The sequence below is a fragment of the Pyrgilauda ruficollis genome, unplaced genomic scaffold (assembly GCF_017590135.1).
Source record: "Pyrgilauda ruficollis isolate IOZ18807 unplaced genomic scaffold, ASM1759013v1 scaffold9, whole genome shotgun sequence".
In the NCBI taxonomy this organism is placed as follows: domain Eukaryota; kingdom Metazoa; phylum Chordata; class Aves; order Passeriformes; family Passeridae; genus Pyrgilauda; species Pyrgilauda ruficollis.
In genome coordinates, this window is record NW_024531043.1 from 12,374,849 (window position 1) to 12,389,820 (window position 14,972).

Below are 14,972 nucleotides of genomic sequence, written 5' to 3' on the forward strand. Positions count from 1 at the left end.
CTTTGGAACCAGGATCGAGACCTGGGAGGGAGGACAGCTTTGTTTTCATTCACCTGTTAATGCAGCTTTGTTTGAATTCACCTGTTAATTTGAATTCACCTGTTAATGTAGCCTTAATTCAGCTGTTAATGCAGCTTTGTTTGAATTCACCTGTTAATGCAGCTTTGTTTTCATTCACCTGTTAGTGCAGCTTTGTTTGAATTCACCTGTTCATGTAGCTGCACCTGAGGAAGGTTTATATACAAGATACAAACCCCCTGTTGTGGTTTCTTTCTGGATGTGTAAAAGGAAAACCAGGAAAGCAATAACTGAAGGCGTGGTGGGCTGAACTCAAATGCCAGTCAGTGGGACCCATGGAATGGATTGGTCACTGCAGACCAACCTGACCTAGTATTTAATTGGTGTCTCTGTACCCAAACCCTCCACTGCTGGTTTTGTTCTCAATTTGAAACCACTCCTGGGTGGTTTTGTGACTGGCAGCTATTGGCCTGAACAGACTGAGGTGAAATTGCAGACCTAAACATACCTTGGCAGGCCCAGTCTCTAAATCCATAGTCAGTGGAAAGCTCAATCTGAATTTTAGTTCTGTGTTGTGAGCATATTAATTTTATGCAATTTAGATAAAACAAACTGCTGGAGGTGATACACAAAAAACAATGAAGTTCAGTTTATGTTTTTAACAGAAATGGTTTAATTACATCCCTATTATTATGTAATAAAATTTATCTTAAAAGGTTTTTGCTGGTTGTCTGCTTGGCCATACAAAAGATGCCTTAATAGCTTCTAGTTTTGCCTGGAGGTGGATATTATCTTCTGTCAGCATGGAAAATATTTATCCTCCAGGCATTGAAGCATATGTTTAGGTTGTTTGTTGTCAGAAAGAAAACATGAAAATCAATAATTCTTGCTCAGATTTTTTCCCCCCTTTACAATTCTCCTTCAGAAACATATGGCAAACCCAGATTCTGCCTCTGTGCATTTGGGGAGAGGAAAAGGATGTTTTAAGTCTCTGTTTGCAGCAGCAGCTAAAACTTCAGTGAGCACAGCTCCTGGAATGCCTGCTTTGGGGAAGGACACACAGACAATGAATGTACCACTGGCCTAACATACAGCAAATTCAGATTTTGCCCCAAAACTTGAGCAGTATTGGTAAAATCAGGTGTTTCTCCAGCAGAAGCAGCAGCTGGCCCTGCAGGCAGAGCCCTTCCATCCCCTCTCCATGCTTGTGACCTCCATCAGCTCTCCACACTGCAGGGTCTGGCTGGGAGTCTGGGCAGGGAACTTGTATTCTTTGTAAATATTTGTGGGTAAACTTTGTATGATTTGTAGAACTCAGTTTGTGGGGAAGTTTGGATGAGCAAAGGTCTGTTTTCTAAACAGATCCCTGCTGTGGATGCGCTGAGTGCTGTTGGTTAAAGCTTGGTGTCTGTTTGCTTCTCTGTAACACAAAACAAGATCTGCTTTTCTAACCTGAGGATTAATTATTAATATTTACATAGCTTTGGACCTGAGGAAAGTGATAAGAGTTGTTGTTGAGAAAGGAAGCAGAAGTAATTCTTAAATTCATTTCTGACTGCTGTGCATTTACAGCCATTTCTTTACTTTTAAACTTTTATTTCCAGATGAGAAATATACGATTGCCATATAATTACAAGTCTGCACCACTGACGAGGAGAATGTTGTCATGAATTCAAAATAGGGATAATCTACCCCTCATTTATTGTCATGTATAATTTCTGCAAATCCATTTTTTCACTGAGATAAAGACCAGTTTGGGTTTGAAAGACTTTTTTTCCCTCCACAAGAGCTCATTTCTGGTAGAACATGAGGAATGGCCAAGTATTCTGTTGTTTTGCAGCATCAAAATTATAATAATGTTGTATTAAATAATTTAGCAACTTCTGTGCACTGCTTTTCCAAGGGTTTGTGGCTTATTCTGTAAGTTCATTGTGATTATGGAGAATGAATGCTTGAGTTTAATGGGAAAAATGCTTCCATTCCAGAAAACTAAAAGATACAGTTTCACCCTAGAAATGTCTGTGCTTGCCCATGTGCAGTTTTATTTAGGTTTCTGTCAGTGTCTCAAGTCTGCACGTTGAATTTAATGGCAGATCTTCTGAGCAGGAAAGAGAAACGAAAATCCATTTTGCTATCAACATCCCAGTGACGTTGTGGGGAACTCTGCCTTGTTTTCCAGAGCAAACACCACCTCCTACGAGATCCTGCAGATGGATTTTGAGATCGACAACGGCAGCAGCCTGGCAGGGGCCCAGCAGATCACCTGGCAGGTGGAATACCCGCGGGACGACTCCGTCAGCGAGCTCGTGGTGTCCGAGATCTTCGTCAGCCGCACCATGTTCACAGAAATCGTTCCCCTTGCCATGGTAAGGCCTGCTGCTCATCCCTTATCTGAATGGTTTTGTGGGAATTGTTCCCCTTGCTATGGTAAGGGCCTGCTGCTGATCCCTATTTTTATGAGAATCATAAATTTAAATTTTTTTGCTGCTGCTCCCTTATCTGAATGGTTTTGTGGGAATTGTTCCCCTTGCTATGGTAAGGGCCTGCTGCTGATCCCTATTTTTGTGGGAATCGTTCCTCTTGCCATGGTAAGGACCTGCTGCTGATCCCTTATCTGAATGTTTTTGTGGGAATTGTTCCCCTTGCCATGGTAAGGGCCTGCTGCTCATCCCTATTTTGATGGGAATTGTTTCCCTTGCCATGGTAAGGGCATGCTGCTGATCCCTATTTTTATGAGAATCATAAATTTAAATTTTTTTTGCTGCTGCTCCCTTATCTGAATGTTTTTGTGGGAATTGATCTCCTTGCCATGGTAAGGGCCTGCTGCTGATCCCTATTTTTATGGGAATTGTTCCCCTTGCCATGGTAAGGCCTGCTGCTGATCCCTGTTTTTGTGGGAATTGTTCCCCTTGCCATGGTAAGGGCCTGCTGCTCATCCCTATTTTGATGGGAATTGTTTCCCTTGCCATGGTAAGGGCATGCTGCTGATCCCTATTTTTATGAGAATCATAAATTTAAATTTTTTTTGCTGCTGCTCCCTTATCTGAATGTTTTTGTGGGAATTGATCTCCTTGCCATGGTAAGGGCCTGCTGCTGATCCCTATTTTTATGGGAATTGTTCCTCTTGCCATGGTAAGATCCTGCCCCTGCTCCCTTTTCTGAAAGTTTTTGTGGGAATCATTCCCCTTGCCATGGTAAGAACTTGCCCCTGCTCCCTTTTCTGAATATTTTTGTAGGAATTGTTCCCCTTGCCATGCTAAGAACCTGTTCCTGCTCCCTTTTGCTCAATGTTTCCGTCGATCCTCGTTAGTATTCCAGGAATGGGAGCCTTTTTATTATAAGCTGCTTCCTATGCACCTGCTGCAAGTGATTTAAATGCAAAAAATACATTTCAATAATATTTTATTTACCTGATGTGCCGTAATGGCTCCTTGGAAACCATTTGGGCCTTTTGTGAAAATCCTTTCCCGTTTGTGGGTTATTGGCCTGCTACATGGAAATAGCTCCTCTGGAGCCCTTGTCTTCTCTGAGTGAATGGGGCTGCCAGGGCTGTGCTCTGAGGGTCACTGCTGTCATTAGTGGGGACGTTTTCAGTGGAATAAATTAGCATTGCACGTGTGGGAAAGTTCATTGCTAAGCCAAACAACTGGGCTGTTCGCTGCTCTGCTTTTCCCCAAAAGAGCCAAATAGTCCAGTGAGCTGCAAAGGGCCAATTTAACAGAAGGCCTGGCTTGAGTTGCACAGAAAGGAGAAAATATTTCCTGAGGATGGAGGTGTCCAGCATTTGAGGTGTATGTGTGCAGAAAGCTTGAAGCTGATGATTTATTTAAAAAATGCAAATATCTCCTGGTAAAATCAGAGGCCAGGAGGAGCCTTTGAACTGTGTTTGGTCCTGATGGACTTTTTAATACCAGAGCTTTACACATGAACAAGGATTTCAGTGGGGAAATTGGGGTGTAAAAGCAGAGAAAGAGCCAGAGAGTCTGGATGTTGCAGCACTTCCATCCTTCAGATGCCACCCACCCTTTTTCGCTTGCTTCCTCATGAACATTTGTCCTTTGTCCTGTAGCTGCAAAAGTATTTTCTACTAAAAAAGCTAAAAGGGATTGGATGAACCTGCTAGCACAGGGGAAATAAAGAAATAAATAAATGCTAATTCCTAAAACTCCGTGCAAATTAACAAATGAGCTTTTCCTTAAGTACTCTATTATTATTTAGTATTTATGTAGTGTTCTATATTTTTGGAACTCTTTGTAGACATTAATTAATCAGACCTGAATAAACTAAGCTTGATAAAAATAGAAAATTAAATGGAAATGAAGTCACTCTTATTTAGTTTTACCTGTTTCTGAATGACTTCTAAGTCCCTTTTTATATTCTTAAAGGTACTTTTAAAACACTTAATCTTACAAAGCTCTTGTTTATTATATCTAAAAACTATTTTGGTTAGAAAAGAGGTAGAATTTATATCTTTAAGAATAAGTGACAGCAGGGATGAGTGGCTTTGAAGACTGTAAATGTTTTTTTGTCACCAAAGTATTGTTTTGTTTAGGTTTTAATTCAGCTGAAAAAGCAGGGATGGGAAGGTTACTTAGAAGCTGGAATATTTTGGCTCCTGGAGGTTTCTTTGAAGGGTAGTGGAAGGAATATTTAGTTTTATCTTAATTTTTTGTCATAATCTCTTGAGATAAAAAGTTGTTGAGAGATTTTAGCTGTGGAAATGGCTCTGAAAGCTGCTGAGGAGGGAAGTTTGGGATCCACCTCAGGTTTCTGGCTACACCATCCTCCTGGTGGGCACAAAGGTTCCTCTGCTCAGTTTCAATTTCCAGGATCCACAGCCAGGGGCAAACATCAGCCCCTCTGCTCCTGCTGGTGATGAACCAAGGTCTCTTCCAACCCAGTGATTCTGTGAATTCTGTGAAAACATCTCTGCTCATTGATTCTTCCAACTCCTGGTGCCCAGATTAACACATGGAACTCACATTTCCCACAGTAAAGGTGATCCATTCCCATCAAACACAGCAGAAGGACAGATCAGGGTGAAGAAAGCACAGCCAGAATCCTTTTTGGTTCCTCTGTTTGTTATGCTGCTGAATATCAGGGGAAAAAATCTGCTATTCTGTCTTCTGTTACCATTGCTGACTCTAAACACAGCAGGTGATTATTTTAAAATGTTTATGGCATTGACATAGGCTGGGAGTTGTGAATCTGGTTGATGTCTGATGCAGCAGAAGGTGTGTTTTAGCATCCAGAAGGTCCAGCAGAACATTCTAAAGTTGGATCTAAACTAGACAGCTTGATTTATCTTAATATAAAAATGTGATATCATAATCTTGCGAAGTGGCAGTGCATGTCCTGCTAATTACAGAAACTGAGAGCACAGATAAATCTGCTCTGTCCAGTGATGATATAATTCTGTAATTCTCAGTTATTGCTCTTGATCTAAGCAGGCATCATCTGCAATTTCCATAGCTGTGGAAAGTTGCTGGTAGCAAGGTCGTCAGTGGAGTCTGGCACTCCTGGGATGCAGGAAACAAACATTGCCCCAGCTTTCAGTCTGTCACCCAGGCTTCTGTCACAAACACCTGTGATTTGATTAATCTGTTACCTAACTAACAGTTGGCAAAAATATAAAGAGAAAAAATTAAAATCCAGGTCTTTTAGAGAGTTTCTAGGCAACCAGGAGCTTAGTTAAAGTAAAGAATTAGACATTGAGGAGATGTATCTTAACTGGTTTATGTAAGAAGGCTCCAGCTGGGGCTGAAGGCTTGAGGAACAATAGATTTAATAATAAATACCTGGCATTGTCTTCTTATCTGGGAAAATGAAGGCTTGGTCTGTGGCTGGCAGCCCTGCTCTTTCAGGTGTCCATGCTGCAAATCCTGTCTCGTGTAGGAATGGCACTGTAAGTCCCAGACTGCATTTTTTAAATTCAGTTTTTTAATTCAATCAATATTTCCCCAGGGCTCTGTGCCCATCAGCCTCAAACATTTCTCCGTTTCCTACAAGTATTTGAACTATGTCTTCAGGAAGTTTGTTTCCTCCCCCAAAATGGGAGCTGTTGGTGCAGTAAAGGTTCCCTGAGGTTGTGAGTTTCTTAGACACATGGCTGTGCTTGCTCTGGTGAGGATTCTTTAAATGGGAGCTTGGAGAATTGCACTTCTGCTTGCTGCCAGACAAGAACACCCACAAAAATTGTCCTTAAAGGTGCCCATTTCTGTAACTCAGGCTGAAACAGGATTGCTGAGTGCAACACGGCTGATTTGTTTGAGCAAAAAAACTTTAAAGAATTTATTTTTCCTACAGAAATCATGGTTTGCTAATGGAATTTATATTCAGACATCAATTAAAGGAGCACACTCACAAGGTGGAAGGTGGCCCAGACTTAGAAAGCAGCTCCCCTGCACCTTAAACTACACCAGGAAATGTCAGTCTTTACCAGCTTTTCCTTTGCTTGCTCTGGGGTTGGTATAAAAACCAAACCCCCTTCATTCTGAAGTATAAAAAAGCCAGGACAGGATCAGTCATTTCTAGCAAACCCAGATGATTTATGTATCTTTCAGAAGTTGGTTAAATGCATTTATGTGCAAAATTGTCCCCTATGTGTTTATCCATTGCACTTAATGCATATTTCTTACTTGAAATCACTTTGACCTTTGGCTTTGCAGCTCCTTTTTAGCAGTGCCTTTCTGTTGTACTTTGCATGCAAAGGAACCTGCCCTGAGTGGGATTTTGTCCTTCCCAACATTCATCATTTCATTAAAAAAAAATAAATGTAAATTCAGTCTAGAGTGGATCTTCATCCCAGAAATATTAGGGATTATCAACATTGTTTTAAAATAAAACTGGAATCTGTGGCTCCCAGATCACAGATTTCAGTGTGAATTTTAACACTGATTAATGGCAGCAGGATTGAAGCCTTGAGCTTTCCTAAAGTCCCACATTGGAAGGATTGATTTTATACTCAGAGCAAATTAACTACTGTGGAGAGAGTACAAAGTAGGAAAAAAGAGATTCTTCTTTTGTATTACTTTATTTCCCATGCCCATAGCAAGTGTTTTATGTCTCTGTAGCAGAGATAAGATCTTGTGCAATTATTACCATCTCCAAATTAATTGTCATAGAGAATTAAATGGTTTTGTTTTGTCAGGCTGCTCCTAAAACCACAGGGTGAATTTTATGGGGAAAGATGAAATTTAAAAAGATTTCTTGGAACACATCAACCAAAACACAAAGCACTGAAGGTTTATTGAGTTTGATCAGGGGAAGGCTTTGACTCTGAAAAACTCTGGGAGGGAAATGTGTGGGAGCAGATGTGAGGAATGTCCTCGTGGGCTTTCACTGGGCAAGGCCAGGGGATTTCAGCTGGCATTGTCATCAGACACCCTGAAAAGCCATTTTAGTGATCTCAGCTGTTTAACAGCAGGAAAACTTATTGCTCTGTAGAACTGAGGTGTTTGATTCAGCTTGATTAAATCACAGAATCAGAGAATGACTGAGTTGGAGGGGACCCTAAATCCCATCCTGTGCCCTTGGTCCCAGATGTGGGATCTCACAAGGGCACAGAGGCAGAATTGACCTGCTCCCCACCCTGCTCTGGATGCAGCCCAGGATAGACACAATAATGTACAAATATTCTATTTTGGGAGAAAAAAGCGCTTCTTCTTCTTCTTTTTTTTTTTTTTTTCCTGAAGTGAAAGTGTCCCATTCTGAATATGGCAGACAGGAACATTTTGGTCATGTCAGCATTCTTCCTCAGTGTTCTTCCAAAAATGAAATTCCAGACAAATCTCCTCCATTTCATCAAGTGTTTCATTTTTAACTGGACTGTGTTTTCCAAAGGATATCACATTTTTTTTCCTCTTTCAGTCTAATTCTGGGCATCTGAAGTAGGTTTTGGAATGGCTGAATGTGAACCATTATCCCTTTTTTCCTCTGCTCAGTTAAACATCCTCTACCATTTAATTTTGTGAGTGAAAAAGAAAGAAACTAAAGGAAAATTTGCTATTGGTGGGACAAAAATAATGACATTTTGAGTGTTTCCATGAAAGCAATGTGACATGACAAATTTTAAGAAGCTCTGTGAATACTATTAATATTTATGATGCACTCAAGAAAACAGCTATTGTGTGCCACATCCATCAAAGATAAGGATTGTATTCTACTGTGTTGGATGATAAACATTGAATGACAATAGCTGGAGATTATATGAGGTTTTCATCCTTGTGCTTGAGTAAAGCACCATGTTATTCCACTGTGAACCAATAATTTGCTTTCATGAAATTTGATACACTTGCTGATACTCGTTACAATCAAAGTCCAAAATATTAATGAACATGCAGAGAAGGCTGATGCCAAATGCTCCAGATCCTTTAGGATCCAGTCCTCCAGGCAGCATTTCCCACTTATCCACCTCTTGGAAGTCACTCTGAATCTCCCCAAATTACAGAGATTTGCCCACATATTGTCAGTTGTTTGCAGTTTGGATGGATTGCCCTGTGGCAGGAAGGCCCTTGCAGCATTGCAGGCTGGCTTTTCCTGTGCTCTGTTTGTCCCTAAAGCATTCCCCAGCTCAGGAATGGGGCATGGAGGCCCTTGCAGCATTGCAGGCTGGCTTTGCCTGCCCTGGGTTTGTCCCTAGAGCGTTCCCCAGCGCAGGAATGGGGCAGGGCTGTCTGTGCCATGGGAACCCTGTGCTGGTCCCACAAACCATCTCCTAAGTGTGCCTGGGGTCTCCTAAGTCTGGCCTTGCTGTTCCTCTTTGGCCTCGCTGTAAAATGCAGTTTTGGAGCGGATTTATGATCACCCAGGCAAGCAGCAATGGGGACAGACAAAGGGATTCCTCCTCCTCCTCCTCCTGCTCCCAGCACCACATTCTGCTGTCCCTCTGCTTCCAGCCAGAGCTGTGGCTGCTCCAGGGATGAATCCCCTTGGCACAGACAGTGTTCTGCCATGCCTCCTTCCCCACAGTGCTCTGGCCAGAGCTCTTCCTGGAGATCAGGGTGGTGGTGCCTCAGTTCTGCACCACACAGGCCTGTTCTGGAAAGAAGCTGTGCTCTGGAATTGATTGATGAGGATCTGGAGCAGATTTGGGCAGGGGTTTCTGAATAAAGCTGGGTTTGGAAGAGGTGAGGTGCTGCCCACAAATCAAGGGTGGGAGTTCAGCAGCCATTCCTGCAGCCAGAATGATCTCAGGTCTCTCTGATCCACATGGACACTTACTATTCTTAGAAAATCCTCTCCAGAGGTGCTCAGGCACTAAATTCTTGTTAGAACTAAGTGTTTCCAATAAGAAATGTGCAGAGGAAATGCTCAGAGCTGGCTTCTGCTGAGCTGGGACCCCTCTGCTCCGTTAGGTTTGCTCCCTTTTATGACAGAATTTCTGATGGGAGTTCAGACTGAGGGAGGGGTTCCTGGACAGTGGAGGGAGCTCCTGCAGGGCAGGATGAGGGCACAGGGACCTCCTGAGAGGTGATGGCCAGGGGGATGAGCTGAGCCTGCCCCGGGGGCTCTGGGCAGTGCAGAGCACTACCAGCACCCTCCACGCTGCTGGAGGGCGATGCAAAGATTTCACTTTGTCTGCCTAAAAAACTCTTCGTGTTCCTTAACAATTCCCCAATAATTTGGCTCATCTGTAAGTTTTTCCAGCGTGCTCACTCTGGTTTTATTGCCAATTAGCATTCTAGACTTGATGCACAGCTGATTGGTCAGTAATTCGAACCCAAGCCCTCAGCAAAAGGGCATCATTTGTAAAACAGAGAAGAAATCTCCAAGATACTGAAATTACTGTTAATTAAATCAGCACACGAATATAATGGACACACGTGAACAAAATGATGTTTGTTTTTGAGCTGTTCTGCTAGCTGGAGAGGAAGCATTATTAGGAATATTTAGTAGTCAGCCTGCATTTATTAGATGTACAGCAAGATGAGTCCTTTCTGCATAAATTAACTTTGTATTGTGTGTATATACGTATATATAATACAATATTTCTTATGTACTGGCTGCAGTGAAAGCTTTCCTTTTTAAACAGTCATTTGTGCTCTTCACAACTCCTGTTCAAAGCTGTCACTGACCTCAGTGTAGTTATTTCTGTTTACATGGTCCCAATACAGTTAGGCTCAGGAATTATTTTTCATGTAATTTATATTTTTAAAATTAAATTTAAATAGCAGCACAAAGATGGAGCAGAGCAGCAATCCAAGAGCTTTGGAAGTTGTAATGCAGCCTATGAGCAGCTATTGTGTGTGAAGAAATTTCTTGCAAAGGTGCCTCAGCTTTACTGAAAATGCTAAGCTGCAGCTTCATTAATGTGATCAGGAGACTCCAGCCCAGAGCTTTGGGACAGCTTTGGAATATTCTGCATTGCTCAGTGCTGAAGTTTGGGAATGAGCAGTTCCCAGCTCTGCCTCCTGTGGGGCTGGGAGGTGCATTTTGTGCTGTTGGCACTTTTTGGTGAGCTCTACCAAAATCCATCAGAGGCAGAGGAGAGAGGGTGGGAGAGAGGCAGCAGCACTGGGGAGGGCAGGGAGAGCAGGCACTGCAAATTCCAGCGGTTCAGAGGGAATAAATGCAGTCACTGCTGTGGCTGGAGGGCAAGGAACAGACCCAGAGAGTGTCAAGGGGTGAAATGTTGGCATCACACAAATGTGGGAACAAGGACAGGGAGGAGCTGACAGAGTTTTGCATCATCTCTGGACCTTGGGCTTCTGGGCTGGTAAATGCATTGGAATGGCAACAGCTCTGATCATTCCAGCTGCTTTCCACAGCTGGGAATGTCACTGCCCAAAACCTCAATGCCATGAGAGCAGTGTGCTTGGGAGAGAGCCCAAGCCTGCTCTGCTCAATTCCTGCTAATTCCTGCCCTCCTCAATTCCTGCTAACTCCTGCCCTCCTCAATTCCTGCTCTCCTCAATTCCTTCTATCCCCAATTCTGCTCTCCTCAATTCCTGCTCTCCTCAGTTCCTGCTCTCCTCAATTCCTGCTCTCCTCAATTCCTGTCCCCCTCAATTCCTGCTAATTCCTGCTTTCCTAACTCCTGCCCTCCTCAATTCCTGCCCCCCTCAATTCCTGCTCTCCTCGGTTTCTGCTCTCCTCAGTTCCTTGCCCTGACACACTGATCACAGGCAGTGTTTGCTGTTGCTGCATGTGCTGTGTTCCTGTAAGGTTGTTGTAAAGAGTGGAAGGAAAAAGGTAGAAATTATAACCCCAAAATCAAAGTTCATTCATCCCCCTTCCTCCTCCTCTTGTTTCCCTGTGGTCACGAGCAAGATCATTCCTATGGTGTTGGCTTGGCCCTGCAAAAGAGGAAGAGTCAGGAGAATGAAGTGTGATAGAAAGAAAATGTGGGGCCATTTGGACCCTGCAGCATCCTGCAGTGCCAGGAACGGGTTAACAACTTGATGTGCTTCTCATTGCTGGGGATTTAAGTGGCAAACAGAGCATTTGATCTCGGTGTCTCATTAGTGTGTCATTTATTCCTGGCTGTATGGATGTCAGAATGCATTTGATCTGTGCAGACTCAAAGCCCCTCATTGTTTCAGGCTCCATTTTGAAGCTCACCTAATGAAGAGCAAATTTCAAAGGGAAAACCACACTGTTAAATTTCAGATCAAAACAGGGAGCTGGAATGGTTGTGGAGCCTCTTGCCTCTGGATTGCCAGCCCAAATCCACCTCTGCCCATGGAAATCAGAAATATTTACCTGTAGCATTATCTGGTTTCTGGGCCCAGCAGCCCTCCAGCCCTGTGATGGACAGTGAACTCCTGCAGCCCTTCCTCCAGTGCTCCCCCAGCTCAGATATTTCTTATTTTCCCCCTTTCCTTGTGGGCATTGAAACTCAAAGTAAAGATGGACTTCCCACTTCATCTGTAATTTAAAATCAAGTATTAGCTATTGCTTATCAGTTGCATATGTTCTCTTTATTATGTAGCTTACACAACAAAATGAGCATCAAACTGTTTGGGCTCTCTGTTTGTAAAAGCATTTCAGCATTGCTGCTGTTTCCATGATGATCTGCTTAAGCAAAAGGAGCAACAATCCCAGTGGTCTCCATAATTTCTATGCCATGATGTGAATTTCAGTCCACAAGTAAGAATAGTTTGTTTTGTGGAAAAAAATGTTCAGGCTAAGAATTATTCACAGAAAATAACTCTGATAAATGAGTACATTTTCAAGTTTTCCATGGTCATGATCAATTCACAAAGAGGAAAAGGAATGCAAAATTAATCAAATAAATTATTCATTATATTCACTCAACTATAGCTAACAGTGAATTGTCTAGACAGTAATTACTAATTTTTAACCTATGCATGTTCACATAACACTATTGTGTGAATAGGTTCAGTATACAGTGGCTTGAGATAATAGTAATGGATGTAAGTCAACTAGCAGGTGATTTTAATTGGGAAATTATATTGGATTTTTCTATTGAACTTCCATAAAACATTGCATAAATATTGAATCTTCTCAATGTTTTTTCTCCAGCTGAAAATACAGGCACACACAGAGTTCTGTGCTAGTTTGATCAGTGCATAAGCAAACATCATTTTATTATTATTATTATTATTATTATTTTAATTCTGCTGTGAAACTCTCAAGAAAACCATTAAGTTCAGAACACAGCAAGAATCTACAAGGGGCCTGCTGCAGGAACATTTTCCATTTCAGTGCTGATTTTCCAGCAGCAGGTTTGGATCCTTGAGGAGGGCTGGGGTTGCACTCAGGGTCAGTGTGCTGCAGTGCGCTCCCCAGGGTGCAGATCTGAGCCCTCCCACTCCATTGCTGTGGCAAAAAATCAGAATTTTGGGGGATTCCCTGCGTTTCTCAGGCAATGCAGGACCTCTGCAGGGAGGGATCTACCCCTGCTGGGATTTGCTGGGTGAGCTGCTGCTCACTCCTGTGGCTGTGACAGTGCAGAAAACAGGGATTTAGATTCCCTTGACTTCTATTTCCACCCCCCCACCCCCCCGAAATCTCTATTACTGTTACAGTTAATTAGAAAAGAGATTGAAAAGAAAGTAGAAGAATCAGAATTCCAGGTGGATTTGTTATTGCAGCTTGTGCCCTGTGGACTAATTGGGAGCTGGGAATGTTGTGGTTCTCGGCTGCTCTGAGTTGATCAGAAGCTGTCATTTATAAAACTCTTCCATCTCGCTTCAGGTGACTTGCCTGAAGAGGAAAATAGCAGGAAACCCACACAAACAATTGGAAAAGCTGCAAAAACTAGGACATTGGGAAAGAATATTTGCATAAAGTGTTGGTTTTGTGTGTGTCAGCTGCATCCTTTGGGACCTGGCTTATAGAGAGTGCATTAAAACCTATCCACGTACAGCTCCCATTAACCATGATACCAGCTCTGATTCTGACTTCCTGTGTGCTTAATGGTATCTTAATGCAATTTGATTTGATATTTAATTGCAGTAATTTAATTAATGGTTCTGTAAATAAAAAGGCTAAGTTGTGGCCTCCTGCACGCACAGATATGCACAGCAAGCAGCTCTAGGCTCCTGTGAGGTTTGAATTTATGTGTCTTAAAGCAGAGTTTAACCCTAAGGATGTATGATAAAATGCCCAAATCCCAAAATAACACCGTAATGGTGTTTGCATTGGAATGTTACAGTGTTAGTTCAGGCTTATGGGAGAAGGGTGGCATTCAAACCCTAACCCACAGATTTCTCCCTAATGCTTGCCATGGAATAGGTCACCTCACACAGGAATTGCTTCCTTGTGTGATTGCATCACATTTAAAATAGTTCACAAAGACTCAGTTATTAACAAAACTGTTACTAATTGGATAATTGCTATTAATATTGTTACAGAATGCTGTTGGCCCAGGGGGTTATTTGCAAGTCAGAACTCACAGATGTTTCTAACCCTGCTATTGATGTGCCTTTGACCTTCTCTAACACATGCTGCTCGTGTCTGCTGCACACTTAAAATGTCTATTAAATATTGATTAGTCTGCCTTATAAACCATTTATAAATAGAAGCATGTAGTATAAATGTAACCTAGAATCATTAAGGCTACATGGTGTGCAAGTTAATTGGAACAATGTTGAAAAGTTAGGGAGTGCATGAATGTAGGGAATTGGGTTCATAAACTGTTTTCTTAGTACAGGATGGTTCCCATTGAAGTCAGGGGTTTCTCATAGCATCCACTGAAGGTTTTCCTCTTTTTAAAAATTTATTTACAAACAAGAGGTGACATAAACCCCAAATCTTTTTCCAGACTGGAGCTGCATAAAGCGCAGCTTCAAATACTTATGCAAAGGAGGAGGAACATCCTGTATTCACATATGGAAAAGAGGTCCAGGCTCCCCAGTGAAATGCAAAGGTGTTCTGCTGATGTTAATGGAATTCTACTGCATTCCCTACACCATAAATCACAGCCAGCTGTTTCTAAATCAACCCCAAGCTGAACTGAATTCAGTATGAGCAGCGTCCCATTTCAGCACAATTGCTGGCTCTTAAACTTGGAGGTAAATCACATTTATGTCCCTTCAAATCCATGCCTGGTGTAAGGAGATCTGAGCAGGACCCTTTGCCTGAGCTTGCCTTGCCCTGAGCTTGCATTGCCATGGGATTTGGGATTATTGCAGTTCCCTGAGGTGTGCTGTGCCTGTGGGTTTTATTTTGGACATGGAACCTGACCCCTAAGGACAGACCAGGTTCTCTTGTCATTAATGGGGTATTTAGATAGACAAGAGCCAACTCTGGCTCAAAGCCTGATGTGCTCTGAAACCCTACAAAGCACTGTGGGAATGACAAGTCCAACCTCCCAGGCAGTGACAGCAATCATCAGGCCTTTCATATGCCAGGGTGAAATCAGAAAGATGGAAACAACAATGAACCAACAAGAGTTCAAAGTGCTTTCTTTGAAAGCATCTCTTGCCATTTCCAGCTGCCTCCTTCTTTGTGACATCTCCCTTCTCAGATAAGCAGCAGAATCAGCC

The 14,972-nt window shown here is 42.4% G+C and overlaps 1 protein-coding gene across 1 annotated transcript in view; it reads left to right on the plus strand.

The window, feature by feature from the left end:
* The window catches only part of LOC121364760 (transmembrane protein 132B-like), a 217,857-nt gene that overhangs the window by 145,555 nt on the left and 57,330 nt on the right, over positions 1–14,972 (plus strand). Inside the window, exon 4 of the mRNA XM_041488266.1 lies at positions 2,198–2,384. Within this exon, the coding sequence (XP_041344200.1) occupies positions 2,198–2,384 (187 nt within the window). The remainder of the gene's footprint in view (positions 1–2,197; positions 2,385–14,972) is intronic.